Source organism: Episyrphus balteatus, chromosome 1 (assembly GCF_945859705.1).
Source record: "Episyrphus balteatus chromosome 1, idEpiBalt1.1, whole genome shotgun sequence".
In the NCBI taxonomy this organism is placed as follows: Eukaryota; Metazoa; Arthropoda; class Insecta; order Diptera; family Syrphidae; genus Episyrphus; species Episyrphus balteatus.
This window is the reverse complement of record NC_079134.1, coordinates 133,695,590-133,716,779: the sequence shown is the minus strand read 5'-3', so window position 1 is coordinate 133,716,779 and position 21,190 is coordinate 133,695,590. Positions and strand designations below refer to the sequence as shown.

The 21,190-nt window shown below is 31.2% G+C and overlaps 2 protein-coding genes across 4 annotated transcripts; both read left to right on the top strand.

Moving 5' to 3' along the window:
- The first annotated feature begins 5,613 nt into the window (after positions 1-5,613).
- On the top strand, positions 5,614-8,077 carry LOC129910876 (uncharacterized). Its single transcript, XM_055988468.1, has 3 exons — positions 5,614-5,667; positions 7,556-7,875; positions 7,939-8,077. Exons 1-3 carry the CDS (start codon positions 5,614-5,616, stop codon positions 8,075-8,077), a joined length of 513 nt encoding a protein of 170 aa, XP_055844443.1.
- Positions 8,078-11,347: 3,270 nt separating this feature from the next.
- LOC129905713 (succinate dehydrogenase [ubiquinone] iron-sulfur subunit, mitochondrial-like) lies at positions 11,348-16,689 on the top strand. 3 transcript variants are annotated; one of them, XR_008770637.1, is made up of 5 exons: positions 11,348-11,604; positions 15,360-15,658; positions 15,735-15,869; positions 16,039-16,494; positions 16,568-16,689. XR_008770637.1 is itself a non-coding variant. In XM_055981254.1 (4 exons), exons 1-4 carry the CDS (start codon positions 11,545-11,547, stop codon positions 16,430-16,432), a joined length of 888 nt encoding a protein of 295 aa, XP_055837229.1. In that variant the 5' UTR covers positions 11,348-11,544; the 3' UTR covers positions 16,433-16,653. The 3 variants fall into 3 exon arrangements, 1 of the variants encoding a protein (XP_055837229.1); XR_008770638.1 differs by having other exon boundaries at positions 16,039-16,490; positions 16,568-16,683; XM_055981254.1 differs by having other exon boundaries at positions 16,039-16,653.
- Positions 16,690-21,190: the final 4,501 nt, after the last annotated feature.

The window sequence follows — 21,190 nt, the reverse complement described above, 5'->3', positions numbered from 1 at the left end:
TCTTTAAAAAGAAAAAAACACTTTTTCGTTCGAACTTTTTCATGTGCTGAATTCAGATTTATTCCTATCACGTCTAGTTTTTGAGCTATGCTCTTCACTTTTTTCGGTATAAATGCCCATATTTCCGCAATTCGACCGAAAGTGAACTGGCATCACTTTTCAATTTCACGTGAAATTGATCTTCGATCGATTTCGAAAACTTCGAAAATGCTTCGAACTGTCAAAACTGAAGGATCATCCATTTTTATTTTGTTTCTAAAGTTAAATTACTGCTACTTTGAACATGGATGCAATTTTATTGGCAACTTTATTGGAAAAAAGCTGAATTAAAAAAAAAAAATAAGAAGTCACATTTTGCGAGACATATGAAATATGTAAGTGAAATGCAGAACATGGGCGATATTAGTGCAAATTTTCAAACACAAACACAGAGGCATGATATTTCATGCCTCATGTGTTTTATGTATTTTGTATTAAATTAACAACAAATAAACATTACAAAACAATAAAAATATAAGTTTTGATAATATTTTGTCTGGAGATTCATTGAAAAAGATACCAAGTTCACGAGCAGAAACAAAGCGAATTGAATTCGATCAGAAAATCGAAATGAGCGAAAAAATGTAGAACACCTAATTTCACTATCGGCAACGCAAATGAATGCTCAAAAAGTGAAATGCAGAAAGTAAAAGTCTCAAAAACTAATTTTCAATGAATTCTTTTGATGCTTAATCCGAAATATATATTTTTTAATAATATGTTCCTTTTTTAATACAAATCAGAAGCACAAACTGGAATTTGCTTAAATAAACCATTAGTTATGTTGACCACTAAGATATTGAGATATGAAAAAATTGTATTTCCAATATCTTTGAGAAAAATATTATTTTTGAAAAAAATTAATATACTCAAGACAATAAAATACGACGTGATTGCATAAGAAGCTTTGCACAATTTAACGGTGATGTAATTCGACGTCAAAACAACAAACAAATTATTTGAAGAATTCTGAATTGGACTAAAATCCTGAAAATCCCAAACCTCAACGTCAACTAAGGCACTTACTCAAACAAACACAAACAACCATTTTAGAATTTCGAGGGGGCTCGATCATTTGAGCTGCCTTTAAATCTCTACGATTTACGAAGAAGTTTCAGTTAATCATGTAGATTATGATGAAATCAGCTAAATAGTAACATGATTTTGGAGACTTGGGGGGGGGCTTGAGCCCCCTGAGCCCCCCCCCCCCCCTCAATACGCCCCTGGCCAATGGATGCATAGAAGAACACTTAATACCAATTCTTTTACTGTTTTCAATGGCCTGAAAAAACAATTCTTGTAAAATCAATGACCAACGAAAAGTTTCTCTTGAAAAACGAAAAAAATACTCAAATGAGTTTTAGACAAAAAAGCCGATTCAAATTAGTTTGTAAATCAAATTGCATTTTACGCGGGACAAATTTTTTTTTCATGGAACGTGTTTGGGTGTCTGTCCTTATCGTAAAAGTGAATTTTTTTTGGATGATAGGACATCGTGAACAGCCGCTATCTTCGAAAAGAGATCGATGCCGTTTTTATTTCATAGCTCCATTTTTACTCATTTAAATCAAAAATCTCCAAGGACAGACTTATACACAATGAAAGTATCTAAAAAATGATATAAAAATGAATTCCGTGAGTTAATTGAATTCAATTTTATAATCGGTCAAAGTCCGGGTTCTTCTCGCAAGGTTAGGACAAAATGACATTTTTCAAATATTTGAAGAACTTTTGATTTGTTTGGGATTTTCTTCAAGAATGAATTTAGCACCTTTTATTACACTCTAGTCAACAAAATTTGTCACAATAACCAAAATATACTTTTCTAGTATTTTTTGGGGTGCTGAATCCGAATCTGAAGTCAGAAAAATTTGATTGGCCTCCGTTTTTGAAATATTACCGTTATAAAATGCTAAAAAACGTCATTTGGGCTGTTTTCGAGGTTCTGTTTTTATGTGTTGTAATTCATTATAAACAAATTTGTAACGATTATTATAAGAACTGATATTCTACTTTCAAAAACTGTTTAAATTTTCCCGATATCTCTTTTATTGCTCGAGATATCTTAAGTTTCTGTTAATAAGCCAAAGAGAAACTAAACTCAATTTAAAGATTAAGTCACTGGTCACAGAATTTTTGCCACAAGAACCAAAATATACTTTTCTGAAGGTTTTTGGGTTGCTGAACTCGAATCCGCAATTAGAAAAATGCTATTAGCCTCCGTTCTTGAAATATAACCGTTATAAAAAACCTTTATTTTGCATTTTATAACGGTAATATTTCAAGAACTAAGGCTAATAAAATTTTTCTGATTGCGGATTTAAGCTCAGGAACCCAAAAATCTTCAGAAAAGTATATTTTGGTTCTTGTGGCAAAAAAAGTTTAATTTGGTTGGCCAGTGTTGTTTCTGATTCAAAGACCGCTATTTAAATTTTAAATATCTCGGGCAGTAAAAGAGATATCGGAAAGATTTAAACATTTTTTGAAAGAATAAAATCAGTTCTTATAGCCACCGTTACAAATTTATTCATAATGTATTACCCCACATAAAAACATAACCTTGAAAGCAGCCAAAATGACGTTTTTTGACATTTTCTAACGGTAATATTTAAAAAACGGAGGCCAATAACAATTTTCTGTCTTCAGATTCGAGTTCAGAACATCAAAAACTACTAGAAAAGTATATTTTGGTTGTTGTGGCAAAAACCTTGTTGACCAGTGTTATCTATAAAATGAGCCTTTTTATCGTAACGTAACCCTCATAATGTATGTATAAGCAATAAGAAAATGAGAAAATTTAACTTTTCAAAAAAGTGGACCCATTTTTTTTTTGGTAATGTCATGGTTGATTTTAACCTCAAGCTCATTAGCATTATAAATTTTGTTCGAAGGAATATTTGTTTACTTTTTTAATTTTACTTCCTGTTAACAACAGTTCAGCTTTTAGCAAAAAACTTTTCAAAACAAATTTAAATTAAATGAAAATTTGACTGATGGAAATGATAAAATTTATCCTAAACTAAACAAATGTTCTTCTTCATAAAGTACATCCCATGAACTCATATAGCCTCTCGCCTTTTAATTTGTATAGATAATTGAGTTTTCATCACTAGAGGTCATTTTGAGACTTTAATTAACGAAAAACCATTTTCAAAAGCATTTCTAACACAGCCTGCAGTATCAATTAGTGTTGTGTTGAGTAAACTGAAATATATGTCATTGCAAGGACCATACCCGCCAAATCGCTCTTGGGTATAAATTTATAGATATTTATGAAACTTTGATAAGGTTTTCAAATACAACAAAAGACAGATTTTCCTAAAAATCGATCAATTTCAATTAATACCCATTTCAACAAATTCAATAACCCATTCCTCTCTGCCTCTCTGCAGTCTGCACCTGTGTGGGAAAGAAGTCCTCCTGGAATGCAAAAAAAAGTAAAGCAAATCAAATTCAATGAATATCAAAATTTTTTGCCAATATAATCCGAGAGCTATTGTTATTGGAGTTCATCTTAATTCAACTGGACAATAGGAAAATGTTCATGTTGATAGTTATGATGGTATGTTGAGAGGATTTCCAATCGAAGACCACATCGAGGTATAATATTGTTATGTTCTTTTTTTTTTTGGATGGGAAATGGCATAACATTCTATGGAAATCTCTTACGCCAACACAAAAGGACTCAACAAGTTGGCCAGCTGAAGAAAAGTTGGAAAAGTCATTATTGTTTGGTCGAAATATAAATGTGGACAGAAGAGAGAACAAGACTGCTAATATCACCCTAGGGATTTTTGTATGTGTGTATGTCTACAGGATATAAATGTATGGAACAATCAAATCGATTTAGCATTCATTTGATAGAAGAATGAAGGCAGATTATATGTTGGAAATGTAGTTTCAATTCTTTTTACTTGTTCTTCGGACTGAATACAATCGGATGAGAAGAATAGAGAAATGTTTAATGACACCCTAAAGATTATTTTTAAATGCGATTATATTCTTATATATTTTTTTTCATCCGATAAAGATGTGATGTTTTGATTTGGATTGCGAGATAACAATAATTATATTCTAAGTATACTTCTTGTTAATTCAAGGGTTAATTACATGCAGTTTATTTGTTTACAATTCTCAATATGAGAGAGCACTATTCTTTTGTATAGCTTCAGCTTGTTCCTAATAAAGCTATCGGTGAATACATCGATTTGATATGTTTGGATTTTCTTCTAAGAAGTGTGAAGATTTCGTAAATAGTACCTACCGGTACTTGATTTGATTTGATTTATTTAATTCATGAATCGCTGTACAGTGAGAAATAATTCTTATAAATAGTACAGGTTAGATTGAATAAAAAAAAAAGATTATAGGTACAATACCAAAGTTAAACTTAAATTAATTTTTATAAATTGAAATTTAAAATTTTAAATCCTATATTTACATATTTAATGAGAAGATTCCAATGAAATGTACGAAAATATTAGAGTTAAAAACTGTTTTTGCTCAATTTTATTTCTTAGTGATAAAGGTAAATGATTCCATATTGACACAGCATAAATGAAAAACTGGCGACGCGATGTGACGCAGTTATATGTTCTAGGTCGTATCGTTAGACTTCGTGAGGACTGCGAAAAGCAAAGGTTTTCAAAAAGATAAGTTGGTTTACCGTTTTTTATGATTTTGATGAGTAAAGTCAAACATCTGAATTGGAGAAAGCAACGAAGACTGCATCCTAGGATTTGTTTTGAAAATCTTGATATGTGATCGTATTTTCCAAGATTATATACATATCTTGTTTTCTTCCGAAGCTTCCTGAATATCTTCAGTCACCTTCAGGAGAGCAGTTGTACAGCTATGATTTTTCTTGAAGCTTGTTACAGAATTAAACAAGCCAAGTTTAATTTTCTAAATGATTAAAAGCTTAGGTCAGCAATAATTTCACATCCAAAGGCCATCACTGGTAATATCAAAGACTTTACCAGTTTCATTTTAATTTCTTTAGGTAAAAAGTATCTTGAATTTGATAAATTCCGAAGTACAGCGTAAACTTTAGCAACTGTGTTGTTGATATGGTCATCCCAAGTCAATGTATTATTAAAAATAACTCCTAGATTTCTTATCTTAGACACCATTTCAACCACCTGGCCATTCAAAAACAATTGGGGAAAATCCTGACAGTCAAAGCGCTGGGTACTTATCGATATGCACTTTGTTTTGCTGAGATTTAGCAAGAGCTGATTCTTAATTGACCATTTAAAAACTGAAGCTAAATCTTCGTTAATTTTTGCGATTGCATCTTCGATTAGTCCTACCTGGAAATTAAAATATAATTGTACATCGTCGGCATATATGTGATAAGAACAATAATTCAGAACCGAAGGAAGATCGTTTATAAATAACGAGAAAAGCAAAGGCCCGAGTATCGAACCTTGCGGCACACCTCTCCTTAAGTCTAAGAACTCCGACAACCTGTATTTATAAGAAACAGCTTGAGAACGATTTTTCAGATAAGAAAATATAAGTTTTGTTGCACCTGAAGAGAAATTGAATTGACAAGAAAGTTTATTGCATAATATGGTTGACTCAACAGAATCGAATGCTTTAGAAAAATCAAGCAGAGTTAAAAGCGTAACTTTGTTTTCTTCCGAAGCTTCCCGAATATCTTCAGTCACCTTCAGGAGAGCAGTTGTACAGCTATGATTTTTCTTGAAGCCAGACTGTAGAGGGTTGAGTAGATTTAAGCTTTCAATGTATCTCTTAATTTGGTTGCTAATAATAACAAACACCTTAGAAATATATGGTAAAATCGCTCTATATTTCAATTTCAATTCAATTTCAATTTATTTAGAACCATTGTACAAGTAAGACTTAGTCTTTTATAGTACCTAACAATATGGATAGTAATAATGTAATAATATAATAATATATAATAATAAAAATATTAAAATAGTTAGTGGCAAATACCAACTTATAAACCTTTTTTTTTTTTTTTTGAAAAAATATGTAGTAATTTAAATAATATCGTCGGTGAAACCAGAAAAGTGTGTAACTCCATTTTAGCAAATTTTATAGGAAAGCAAAAAAACAAAATCGTTTTGAAGGCATTTGTATGAGTTTTCATTTTCTAATTTGCTAATAAAATAAAAACTATGAACTTTAAGGGGATTCTGCGTTTAAGGAACGGTAGATATTAGGTATGTTTAACAGATGGCATTCAAATCTAATTTTCAGAAAATTTGGAGTTACACACTTTTCTGGTTTCACCGACGATATAATAGTAACGGGAAGAAACATTTTCTAGTTATAATACATTTTTTTTTTTTTTTTTTTGTACGAAAAACTGCAATTTAATTTCTAAAAAATTAAATAAAAATAATTAAGTAATATATTATTAACCTGTTTAAATTTTCTTTTTTCGACATTTCAAAAATATCTTAACGAAAATGAACAGTTATTAGTCCGGTCAAATTAGACTAAAATAAGGGGGTGAGGTTTCATTAATCCCCTGCAAGCCGAAAATTGGTAGGATTGTTGGAAACACCATCACAAATTAAATCTAAAATATTCATATATTCAACTTTTTTTTTGGAATCGGTCAAAAACGACTTTTGGAGTCGAATTACATCACCTTTAAGTTTTTGTTTGCAAAACTACTAATGCAATCCTAAAAAGTCATATTATATTATCGTTTAAAATATTGGTATTCTTTTTTCAAAATTATTTTTTTCTAAGAGATATTTGAAAGATACCTACATACATTTATGATATCTCTAAATCTTAGTGGTTAACGTAACTAATGCTTTTTTGAAGGAGATTTGATGTAAATTCCAGTTTTCGACTACTGATTTGGTTAAAAAAAGCAAAATATTACAGAAAATATATGTATATTTTAGATCAAACATAAAAAAGCATTTCATTAAAAACTAGTTTTTGAGACTTTATAGCAAAAATAGTGAAGACTAGAGCTCAAAACCTAGACGTGAAGGAATAAATCACCTTATACCGAGTTCTTGCTCCCGATTTTTTTTTGTTTTTTTTTTTTTGCTGACCAGTGCAAGCAAAAAATTTTGTGAGAAGAAGATATTACAAAACTCTGAAAAAAATTAAAAAAGATTTCGGAAAATGTTTAAAAACGCGCGCTTTTCCATACTTAACTCTCCACTCAAAAATATCCTTCCCACCCAAAATATTTTTGTAGACTCTTTTGATGCTTTGTCTTTATTGAAATTGAAAGTTTAATGAGGGTTTAACAACTTTTTAATTTACTATTTATTTATTTCATTTAACTGGATTAATAACACTTTAACTTTGTAAAAACAAAATTTGAAAAACGCAACTAATCATTTTTTCATCAGCTCAATACTCAATTTTTGAGTGATACTATTTAATCAAATCACCTGAAATCAAAATGAATCTGATAAAAAACTATCGACGTCTACATTGCAGCTCCATTAAATTTAAACAAAAGGTTTAATAAATTATTCTTATGAATCTAAATACATAAATCCTTTTCCAGATTCAAGGATGTATATCAGAGAACCTTTCCCTAACAGTGGCTTCATCGCAACCCCAATTCTTTGATCCGCAACCGGCTAAAATTAAAACAATTCAAGTCTTTCGATGGAATCCAGATAAGCCAGAAATTAAGCCACATATTCAAACATTTAAATTCGACATGTATTGGTTGATTCGGCAATCTCCCATGGTTCTGACGGCACTTATCATAATAAAAGAGAAATTGGATGGTTCTTTGGCATTTAGACGTTCTTGCCGTGAAGGTATTTGTGGTTCATGTGGCATGAATATAAATGGAGTTAACACTTTAGCTTGTACTTGGTGGGTTAACATACTGCAAGACAAGATTTGCATTTAATAAAGATTATTTAAATATTTTTATAGCAGAGTGGATGATAACCTGTCGAAAACTATAAAAGTCTACCCTTTGCCCCATATGTATGTTCTTAAGGATCTCGTTCCAGACATGACACATTTCTACAATCAATATCGAATGATTCGACCATGGTTAATTACAAAGTAAGTAGGTACCTATTGAAAAGATTTTTTTTTTCTCTTTCCTGAACCTAGGGCCCATAAGCCAGGTTCTCTAACTTTGCACAACAAATATATTCTTAATTCTTGCCAACTCAGGCTATTTTTAACCACTCCTCCTAACCTTTTTTGGTAAATATTGTTAAACTGGTGACCTAGTTAAAAGCAATCACCTTATTTCAGCTAATTAGCAGGAGTACCCCCAGTTCCTGAAATACAAAGGTAAAGCTTCAAAATCACAAAAAAACTTAGTGCTTTCTGTGCCACATTTAATTCTTTATTAAGTTCTTAATAATAAAAAACTCCTTTATTTTAATCAACAAGTTCCAATTTCAAATCATAACGTATTATCCGTAGTAGGATTCCCTATTAGAATTTTCACTGGTAGATGGCGCGATATTTTTCGTCAAATAATCTAAGTCTCGAACCATTTAAATAAAAGTGCGTTCACATATTACAGTTATATAGAATTTCTAACTCACGATGAATTATTTTTTAACAACTAGGTATAACAAAAATGAACAGGACGCAATCCTTGCACAGGAAAAAGTGTAGAAAAAAAATTTCACCTAAAATTAAGCTCGATCTGCGTATTAGGCTTTAACTAAAGCCCAAGGGCCCAATTATATTAGTGCCCTAATTATATTACTCTCTTTCACAAATTTGACAGATATTTTGTTACAAAAAGCTACCAAACAGGCCTAATCTATATTAAGCCAGAACTATAATAGTCGGAAGAGTGTATACGTTGACGTACGAAAATTTCCAAATACATGCAAATCATATGTCACAGCCATAATTGCGGATTGCTCGGTTTCGTTCAGTTTTGTTTTCGGACCTAAACTGGTTTTCCTTTCTCAATTTACGTTCGCAAATTTGACATTTCTCAAAAAAGAATAAACTTTTAATGAAAGTTAAGTGAATTCATTTTTGTGTTTCACAAAACATTTAGGGCCAGTTGTACAAATATTTAATCCGTGGATCAGCAACTTTTGTCTGTTGAAATCGGTAGTAAAGCTGAGTTTTAGCACTGTTTCAAGGTTATGTTTTTCAATATTTACAAAAATCACCTTATTTTATTTTAATTAATTTTTGTAAGATAAATGCATACAATTTTATTTAGAAAAATGTCATCAATAAAAATGAAATTGACTTTATTTGATCCAATCTGTAACTAAATTCTACCTTCCATAGAAAAGTTCAATTTACATTAAAAATTAGTATTTTCAGCCTTATAGTAAGGTAAAATATGTACCTAACTTCTAGTAATTTCTATTAGAAATTCATACAAAAAAGGCTTTACTGTAAAGTTAAGTACAAGCTATAAATTTACTAGAAAAGTAAGGTAAATTTCATTTTATTGGGGAGTCATCCCTATATTAACTTTACATTATAGTTAAATGTACCAGAAATAAGGTGGTTCACACCTTATTTTTTCTCCGTGTACACAAGAATAAATTACTATACAAAATAAAATCTTATTCAATTTAAAATGTGTTTTTTCTATTTATTTTTGCATTTAATTTTTTAAATCTGAAAGAAAATGAAATATAAATTCTCGAAACCAAAAACAACTTAACATAATGCTTCCATTCTTTTTAAACAATTATGGGTTAACGGATGCATTGATCGGAAAGAAACGGTTCGTTCGGTTTTGACAGTAATATTATGTTTCGACCTACGCTAAATTCAAGATTTAGCTAGGTAGATTTATTTTAAAACTCGTGATTTATTTTAAATCTACTTCGCTAAATCTCAGATTTGGGTTCAGTTACCCTAAATCTAAGATTTTCACCTACTTTCAATCCGAGATTTAGAATAAAACTCGAGATTTATTCTAAATCTACTTAGCTAAATCTCGGATTTAGCATAGGTGGAAACATAAGGGGATGTTCACGATCCGGTGTAACAAAAGTGTAAAAATGCAAAATTTTGTTTTCTACTACTACAACTACAATAGACAAATTTTGCACCATTGTATTTTATTTTTGCAATAGGGTTGGGGTATAGCAAAAGTGTAAAAGTGTAAAAAAAATTGTAGTCTGTATATTTGGTTGTTTTATTTTAATAAAATGTTACACTTTTGCACTTTTACAACGATACAAGACCATTTGCATCGAATCGTGAATACCCCTATAGTATAACTTTCGTTCCCGTCCGCCTATTATAGTTGAGCCTTTAGGGCCAGTTGTACAAATTGAGGGTTAACCCACGGATCAGCTGAACTCGAGTTAACTCTTGAACCAGGTTCAACTTTGAGTGGGTTGTACAGTTGTGGATCAAGTGAGAGTCAGCTGAACCTAAGTTCAGGTTTATATACAAAAAAATTTTAGTATATATATACCTAATGTCACTGTCAGTTGTTGTTCTGGTTGTTGTTATTTTATAAAGCACAAAGCTCGTGAAAATGTATCGTCCATCTATTAATTGTGGTTTGGAAGAAAATACACAAAAATAAAGCATTATTTTAGTGAAAATAGTTTTTTGCCACTCCTAATGGCGGCCGGACCTTCAAGTATACTGATCAAGACGAGGAGGATTCTCGGGTGGTTGCTTTATTTGTTTTTTTTTTTTTGTTATGTTTTTTTTTTTTTCTTTTTTTGGAGAAAATTGTATATTCATTTATAAAAATTAATAAAGTATTAAAAAATACAAATAAAAGTGGTAAAAGCTGTGTTATTATTTTATTTATTATTTAGCATCACAAACACATCCGAAACAAATAAAAAAAAAAAACACCCCAATCATTTGGGAAAACCATGCTAATTTCCACCAGCTTTTAGCTGAACTGTCAAAAAACTCAGATTAAAGTGAGAAAGCAACATTTTTTCCTTTAAAAATCACCTGATTCATGGCTGAACCACTGCTAACCCCCAATATCGGTGGGTAACTTCTGATCGTGGTTCAGCAGTGGGTTAAGACCTGAACCTCGATTGTACAACACTGCAAATGAGTTGAACCGAGTTCAAACGTTGATCCGAGGATGAACCACTTTTGTACAACTGGCCCTTAAACTGTCAAGAATACATTTTCATCTGACATTCATTTTTATTTTAGTATTGGAATAAATAATATAATGACGACAGAGACAGACAAACAAAATCCACATACAGAAAAATCTCGCTGCTATAAAACGCGTAGATGCTATAATTTTATATTAACAAATTTTTGTTAAACCTGGGAACACCCCATCAATTTTATCCAGTCCACAAAAAATATTTATCTGACAGCTAGTTTTCAATTTTGACAGCAACAAATTTTGGCAAGCAAAAACAACGCAAGCACAAATTTGCCCATCCGCTGTTGGCGCAGTCCAGTCTATCACAAATTATAAAACAAAATTTTCGTTTATCTCTCTCAAAACTACTAAAAAAAATAAATTGCAAGCGCAGTGTCGTTTCAATTTAATAATAAAACAAAAAATCCAATCTAATAAAAAAAAACAAAAAGTGAACAATGGCTTTGGTGAAAGATGCTAGATTTGTTGTAAGCCGTTTCGGTGCTTTTGGTCGACAGGTAAGCTCACAGACTCGTGAATTATGCTGTGCAAATGATTACATAATTCTTTTTTTTTTCTTTTATTGATTCTAATTTTTTTATTCCACTTGTGTTTTTATAAAAATTTTATACCAATTTTGTCACAAGACTACGTCGGACAAATATTTTCATAAATAAATATCTATCGTGGCAATGCAATGGGAATGGGTATATCTGTATTGTTCATTATGTAAAACCCGAATTGCTGCATTTCACAAGAATTTGAAATCAAAATTTTCCATTAACAGCAGGTTAGGGAGTTTTCTTCTACTACGATGTTGGTACGATGGTTAGGGATGTTTGTTCTTACGTATACATTTTTGGTCCAGGCAAAAGATCCCATCAAATTCAGAATTTGATGAAAGGAGCGTGTATAATTGTTTTTTTGTTTTGTTTGTTTATTGAAGTAGCTTCTAGCTTCGACAGGTTGTTAGGTGCGCATAATAATAGGTTCCTAGCGAACTTATTCTCCGATTCTAAAATCTTTATTTTGAATTTTGAATAATTCGATAAAAAAAAAAAAAACAAAAATTCAGTTCTTAAGATTTAGTTCAACTTTTAAAGGTATTTTGAACATTGGATTCAAATCTTTGCGATTCAACAAAGTTCATTTGCCACATGAAGAAGAATTTATCCTAGATTTTAAGAAAAATCAGTCGTAAGCCATAACGGGTAAGAGATTAGAAGTGAAAGAAACTTCAAATCTATAAATGATTAAAAATATAATACTGTTATAAAAGTAACAATTCTTAGTAAAATCAATATAATATATGTATATAAAAAATGTACATAATAGCTTTTATCAGAAAATAAGTTATTGCTTATCTCTGTTTCTTATAAAATCTATTAATTTTTGGCAGGATTCTTAATCTTAGAACTCAATTTCAAAATTGATTTCATTGCTCACATTTTTTGGGATAAATTATTGTTTTAAAAATATCAGTCTCAATCTCATGGCATGCATGAATTATTAAAGATGATATTGAATTGCTACTTATAAGGTCTATTGTAACCTCAATTTCATCTGCTAGAGCAGTGTTTTTCAAAAATTTTGAGTTCGCGACCCCCTTGAGAGGAAAAATATTTTGGCGACCCCCTCACACTATAATGTGTCAGTCTTTTTAAAAAGCTGTATTAACTGTACCCGTTCAAAATTTTTTTCCGTGTTGCACATTTTATTTTGGTTAGCTCTTGCTGCTCAAACTACTAACCAGTGTTTGTACCACATACCTTTGTAGCGATGGTACTAAAGCTTTGACCGGCAACAAAAGTGAAACTCATAATGCAAAATTTAAACAAACAATGCCAAACGCATAATGAACACTCTCCTCTCAGAGAAGTGAACTTTATAAAAGGCAAGGCCTTGCATCTTGCAAAGTCGACTGTTTAGAATTATATGCTATGAAATGGGTTCACTCCAAAATAATCTTTTTTACCACACAGAGGTCAGTGTGAAAAAGTATTGACACAAGTTTTGGAATTAAGATCTTAATTATTGTTTTTTTTTTTTTTTATAAGTTTGAAAATCCGAAAGTTCGAACCATTTTTCTGACCCTCCATGGCTTTTAAAATTATCATTTCTTGCTGATCTGTTTGACAACTTAAGCATCCTGAATAAGAGGCTCCGAGGAAATAAGGAAAACATTATAACTACAAAAGACAAAATCAGAGGATGTCTTGGAAAACTGCGGTTATTGTCCGTGTCAAGCAAACAAATTTGATTCTTCTCCCTGCGTTCAAAAAATTCTTGAAGAAAAATCATGGGAAGAATCAATATTGGTTAGCTCTTATATTTCTCTCATGGTAAAGAGTTTATTGAATTTGGAGGTTAAACTATTGAGTTACTTTCAGAAATGGATTCTGAAAGTGAAAATGGAACTGAGATGGGATTTCAAAAGAGTGTGTTCTGAGCTGGCAAACGTAGATTTGCGTTTATTAGTACATTTCACCACTTCATAACTATAGGTATATCTATGTAAAGTCACATTCTCTTCAAATTTAAACATCAAAACTATAAAGAGAAATAAAATTAACTTGGAAAACGATTTAATCGTTAAAATATCAAAGATCAATCCAAGATTTCAACATGTATTAAAAAAACATACAAACACATTTTTTTGTCGCACTAAAAAATGTTCTGTTTTTTGTTTTTTTTTAGCATTAATATTTGGCTTGCGGCCGCGACCCCCTTAAAAACTCACACTTTGAAAAACACTGTGCTAGAGAATTCTTCTGTTCCAAATTTAATGCATTAGGTCTATTCTAACGTCCCTTCGTTCGTTGCAGAATTTGTAGGTGGCCAGGTTGTTCAAGTGTGTCCTCAGTTTTTAATGGCTTATAAGTAAACCTGTTTTGACATTAATCAAAAAACCTACAATACAAAATCAACACCAGTGTACAAAAGAAATTTTGCTGGTAGGTGCAACAAAACCGATTAACCAAGGGAATTTGTATTCTTATGTTTTATAATGCTCATAGGGAAACAGAATTTGTATCGTTTTCGTTACTGTTACAGCATTGTCTGCCACTCGAAATTTTGCTTCTTTTAGCCTTCTCATCATTTCTAATAATAATAATATATTTGATCACGCAGCTTAGTTCTGCTGCTTTTGATTGGTTTTCTCTGTAACTAACCAAGGAAAAAAAAAATAAAAAATAAATCTAAAGCGAAAATGTGCTCAAGGCTTTACTCAATTAAGGTCTTTTATTAATTTGGTCAAAACGTGTTTCGTTTCAAATTGTCATTTTTTCGAAAAAAAAATATTCACCATAAGATACAATGGCAGCGTGTTTACCTTAACTCATTATATCTCCGATTTCACTTTTTGTGACTTTGTTCAATTAAACGAGAGGCTTTTCTTTACTCTATCGCCAGGGGATACAAGAATAGCACATATATTTTTAACCGCTAAATTCCGCGTTCGAAGGTTAAAAAAAGTGCAATTGTTTTAACCCTTTTCATTTAATTGATTAATAAGTGTCTACTCGAAAAAATTAGTTAAGTGGGGATGCGTCTTTTAAGAGTCATTTAATTCAACCGAAGTTGAGCATAACTAGAGGATTTTTATCTTCAAATTCGTCATCTCCCACAATTATGGCAGAAATAAGAGAAAAAATCTGTATAATTAGAAGATTTAATGAAACTGAGTTTTAGGGATGGGTTAGCAGGAAAAACCTAATGTTATAAAAAAAGATCCCAAAACATTTTCAAGAAACCTGTGGAAAAAACATGTAGTTTTGAATGCGAATACAACACAAAGTATGTTTTTAAAACGGAAGGAGGAAAGAATTTGATTGTCTGGAGAGCATTTTCCTGGCATGAATTTCGCTCATTGCTGAGGATAAATGACAGAATGGATAAACTCTCTTATTGGGAATTTCGAACGTTTGTCTTTGCTTTCTTTTTGTTTTTACAGTTTCCAAAACAAACATTTACTACTAAATACAGCAATAGAAAGGTATTTAAAACAAAAATAATTTTTTGTTAAAAATCTAAAGTATGTTATTTCTTTGTCCGAATGAAAAAAAAAATATTTCAGCAATCCGAACTCCTACAAACTCTTGGTTTTTAGTTATAAATAGAGTCTAAAGAGTCCTTTCTTTTGATACCTCATTCGAAGGATTTGGAGAAAATTTTTGAAAATTCAGAATTGTTATTAGTTATTATTAGTTCCGATTCCCAACTGAAGAATTAAAAATTAAATATATGTACATTTTCATTACTTTATCCACAGATTCGCGCAGTTTCGACCACCTCTAAATCTCTATCTGCCCCAGAAGCCCAGGAGAAAAAGGAACCCCTAATTAAAACTTTCCAAATCTATAGGTTCTGCCCAGATGCTCCCGACAAGAAACCTTACATGCAAACCTTCGAGGTCAACTTGAGGGAATGTGGTCCAATGGTGCTGGATGCTTTGATTAAAATCAAAAACGAAGTCGACCCAACTCTGACTTTCCGCAGATCATGCCGCGAGGGTATTTGCGGATCATGTTCGATGAATATCGGTGGAGTAAACACATTGGCTTGTATTAGGTTAGATAGAAATTTTAGTGTTTCCCACAAATAAAAGAGTTTATCAATGAAAAACTTTGATTTGATGTTATTATAGTGAGATCGACACAAACCTCTCCAAGCCATTGAAGGTTTATCCATTGCCTCATATGTATGTGTTGAGGGATTTAGTTCCAGATTTGAACAACTTCTACAGGCAATACAATTCCATTCAACCTTGGTTGCAACGCAAGTGAGTCTTAATTCTCATCCATCTGACATTTCTTTCCTTCTTCATTTCAATGCCTTCCTACCTTCTTATCTTTGTCACTTTTCTCATTCTCTTCAATCCTCTCCACATTTTTTTTTTTTAAGTTTAAAATTTTCTTAATGTCTAATAAATTATATTATTTTCTTTCCAGAAATGAAGCCACTGAATCCAAGGGTAAGGCACAATACTTGCAATCTCTTGATGATCGTCAAAAATTGGATGGCCTATACGAATGTATTTTGTGCGCATGTTGTTCAACTGCATGTCCATCTTACTGGTGGAACGGTGAGAAGTACCTCGGACCAGCTGTTCTCATGCAAGCCTACCGTTGGATTATCGATTCTCGTGATGAAAACACCAACGAACGTCTCAATCAACTCAGAGATCCCTTCAGTGTGTACAGGTGTCATACAATCATGAACTGCACACGTACCTGTCCCAAGGGCTTGAACCCTGGACGTGCTATTGCCGAAATCAAGAAATTGTTGTCTGGCTTGGCTAAGAAACCAGAACCCACCATGGAAACTGCAGCTTTGCACAAGTAAAGATGCACCTCGCATATTGTTCTATATAACGCAGACACCTTTTCTTACTTTCTCCAATGTATGTATGTTTTTCTAAGACTGCACTGCTGTACTTAGTTTGGTCATCTCAATAATCTATTTTCAATTTTCAAACAGATGTAATTTATTTTGATTTAAAGAAAAAAAAAACTAGCCGAAGTGTGAAGGATGTTTTAACTGAAAATAATGATATTCAATAAATTTGTTGTAAACAAGAAAAAAAAATGTTGTGTTTGACTAACAGAACCAAATGTCTTAGCGGTGGTGAAACCAGGAAAGAGAACTGCAAAAAGTTAAAGAGCTTTTCATAAAATTTGCTGAGGAAACAGCGGAATAATTTAACCTCCTTTGTAATGTTTTTGTTCAAACCCGTCATTACTCGTTTCATCCAAATGAGCCGAAAATTATCTCATTTTAAATTTTTATGGGTGGAAAGTTATCTCACTTGCCGTAATCGAAATAGGCTTTAAGGCCAATAAAGTGCGTACCTTAAAGCCTAGTTTACTATACTAGTAACCTACCTCGCATTACACGAAAAAGGACTATTTTCTAAAGCAATTCAACCAAATAGCTTTAAATACAAATTGGACTCTTATTAGATTTTCAAAATAATGAGCATGATAAAACAAACTTGAATTGCAAAAAAAAAAACTTATTTCAGTTTTTATTATTCAAAATTTCTAGGTTAGAAGTTAATTTTTTTTTAAGTCAGAGACTTTGTATACTTGGGATCCACTATAACCTCGCACATTAACATCATTGCTGAGATAAAGCGAAGAATTGCTCTTGCCAATCGCTGTTTTTTCGGGCTAAGAAGGTATTTAGGCAGTAAAGAGCGGATGGAAACCTTCTCGGTTGCTTTAAGAGAGAGATTCTTCGGGTAATGTTAGGTCCAGTGTACATTAGCGGAGGGTGGATGAGAAGGAACAGCGACCAGATAGATGGGCTTTACAGAGACATCGATCTGGTCAGAAAGCTGAACATTCAACAGTTAAGATTGCTCATGTGGTTTGGGTCATTTAGAGCATATGAACATTGAGTTGTATAAGAGGTACAATTAGCTTAGATTTAAAAAAAAATAGTTCTCCGTGTCTATGTTCCTTAATTCTCACATCGAGAAACATTGGGAATCGGAACGAAGTTAATACAATAATGTCTTGTCGTTTCAGTTCACAATATTTCTCGACTACTTTTTCAAACGCCGTATTTTCATGAGAATTATTTCCAAAATACGTTCCAATGTCGTTTTAAGTTACTTTTTGTATAGATTTTTCATAGTTTCAAATTGTTCCAAAGCATTTATCCCAACTCATTTTTACTGGAAAAAAAAATGTGCAGCAATTCCCAGTATGTTTTGGTTATTGGACTCAGTGATAAATTTTTACTCACTGATCTTCGAAGACTCAAGGAATCTAATTAACAAATCCAATATCATTAAATCCTTCTGAACTAAAATAAATGTCATGAGGTCTGTTAAAAAAATTAAATAATTTAATAAAAGAAGGAAAGGAGAATGGGCGATTTTGTATGGAACTCGGACGTTCCGCGGCCAAGAACGATTTTGTTATTTTTTGATGTAGTTAAGTCTTCCATACATTATGCAGAAGTTTTATCCTTCTAACGTTCTTCACAAGCGGATAAAATGCATTTTTGCAATTAAAAGTTAATACAAATTGTCTCAATGTTTAAAACTAAAAGTGTATTTTAAGTGCAAGATATGATAATCTGTCATTTTCCCTGAGCCTGAAGACCTTTATCTTGGATATCCAACCAATAGAACCCAAAATATTGGCTTTTGAAAACATCAATTTCGAGTCTATTTTAAGACTTTTTTTCATTTTTTTGTTTGTTTTTTCCTTTTTGAAAACTCAAAAAGAAAATCTTGAAGTAAAGCTTATATTTTGAGTTCCATTGGTCGGATATTCAAGATTGAGGTTTTAAATCATAGAAAAAATGACATAAAATCATATTTCATAATTTAATTAAAATAGTAATTCAATTTGCCCTTCGCATATTGCTCGATGCATTAACAACACTAATATTGCAATATCTTCTATTCCAAATGCAATACAACGAAACGGCGATAGAAAAAATATTTCCTACGTTATAGTTCTTTCATTTGATACCAATTTCATTACTGGCCGCCAAACGTCCAATATGCCCATTCTCCTTTAATTAACTTTCTTATGAATTTTCTAGGTAGGTTCTGCCCTACACCAAGAAAACGGTGCAGTACAATGTACTTTTAGATTTTTGACTTTTTGTGTGGATGATATGAATAATTTATTGCATGGGTTCCAGACTTAAGAACATAGAAACAGAATTTCTCAGAATGCTTCAAAAATGCTCATATTCACACAAAGAGTGACAGTGAGAGGAACCCTTTTCAAAAAAGGTTTTTCTTAAAAACAATATAAATAGTTGAAACGTTCAAATATAACGACTTCAAGTCTTAATGCTACGTTTCATCTACCCTAAATCCGAGATTTAATTAAGTAGATTTACGGCCATATTATTCACTAGTTTAAAAAATACATCTGGATGTAAAGAAATTGAAATATCAAAAATAAATCCAAATCCATGATATTCACTATCACACAGAGAAAAAAATAGTCATTTTTAACTATTTTTTAACTATTTTCATAGTTAAAATCGGGATAACTATTTTGGATTTGGTTTTATTTTTGACATTATTTGACAATTTTACATCCAGATGTATTATTTAAACTAGTGTTACGGCCATATTATTCACTAGTTTAAAAAATACATCTGGATGTAAACAATGTCAAAAGTCAAAAATAAATCCAATTCCATAATATTCACTACTTAAATCCAATCTTAAATCCAATTTTTTAAATCCAATCTCGTTAAATCCAAACAAATTTAAACTGCTCTCTGGAGGTCTGTTTAACTTTATAAATCCAGATGTAAAATTCATTTTCACAGTGTTCAGTTGTTTTTTCAAGTATTTTGTGAAGGAAAAATAAAGATTAATGCAAATCATACAACATTTATTGAATAATCACATAATTTTTTTTATTGAAAAATCTGAACAAAAAATGAAATCCTTGGATTTATTAAAATCAGATTTAATGGATTGGATTTAAAATTAACTTTACACCAAATTAAATCCAGAGTGAATAATATGGCCGTTAGTCAATAATATGGCCGTTAGAATAAATCTCGAGATTTATTCTAAATCTCGTATTTTGGGTTGGTGATAACCTTGGATTTAGGGTAGGTGAACACAAATCCGTGATTTAGAGAAGAAGATTTACGGCTATAGTATTCACTAGTTTAAAAAATACATCTGGATGTAAAATTGTCAAATGTCAAAAATAAATCCAAATCCATAATAGTTATCCCGATTTTAACTTTGAAAATAGTTAAAAATTGTGTGATAGTAAATATCATGGATTTGGATTTATTTTTGACATTTCAATTTCTTTACATCCAGATGTATTTTTTAAACTCGTGAATAATATGGCCGTAAGAATAGATCTCCAGATTTATTCTTAAATCTTCTTAGCTGAATTTCGGATTTAGGGTAGTATTAACAACATTAACCTAAAGTTAAAAAATACAAATTTTAAAAACTATCAGAACGCTTTCGTTCCGAACATGATAGTTCTTTTCTATGCTGTTATTGCGGCTTCTTACCAGTGCAATAACTTTAGGCTCCAGCCTAAGCTAGATCTGATTTGAAAATGTGCCTAGGGTAGAGTTGCTAGTAGCCGGCCCCTTAAGGATTTTGTCTCAAAAAATAAAGCACAGAAACGTCAAATATCAACATTTTCGAATAATTCTTGAAATAAAATGTACTTTAATTATTAATTTTTCGGTATGGTTAAAAAAAAAGTTAATAATATTTCCCAAAAATATTTTATTTAAGTTTTTGTCTAAAAAAGTCCGATTCTCCTAAATCCGGCCTCTGTTTCCTATTTCCGGCCACTGACTTTATTAGGTCAAGCTTAAATAAATTGAATGTTTTTTATTTAAATCTTTTTGTTTTAAGAATTTAGAAACAATTTTGATTGTTAATAAGTTATAACATTAAATGATTAAAAAATGTATCTATTTTTCCCCATTTTTAAACTTTTACCAATAAAAGGGGGCCGAATACAGGAAACTCTTGAATTTCAAAGCTTTTTTTTGTGTTCTATCTCCGGTCCTCCTTAAAATTACAAAAATTCGCATCTTTTTCCTGCTTAAAACCTATTTTATTTGAAGAATAATATATATTTAATAAGAAAAACAACATTTCAAAGCAATAGCTTGAAAATTGTTTCCACAAAACACTAATTACGATAGTGGGTTTCGGCAGTAAAATTACAAAAAAAAACCATACCCGATTGGATCACTTCACAAAAAGTTATTTTTTCTAAGAAAACTGAATAACAAGAATAATAAGAATATTGTTATTTTAGGAGGGACATTTAAAAGAACAGCATACAAAATGACTAGTTATAACGATTTTTCTGAAAGGTGGCCGGCTACTGGAGACGGCCGGAATTAGGTAACTCTACCCTATTACTTTTGTAATTTTGTAACAAGGGGCTTATTTTACTTAACTTTTCGCCTTTTACAATATGTAAAGTGTTTAGCGCAAAATTTTAAACGATTTAGTAAAATGCTAAAGCCATTTTAGTAATTTACTAAAGTAAAAGGTCAGGTCTTCTTTTTGGCTTAGTAACTTACTAAAATGGCTTTAGCATTTTACTAATGGCCAAGTTTATAAAG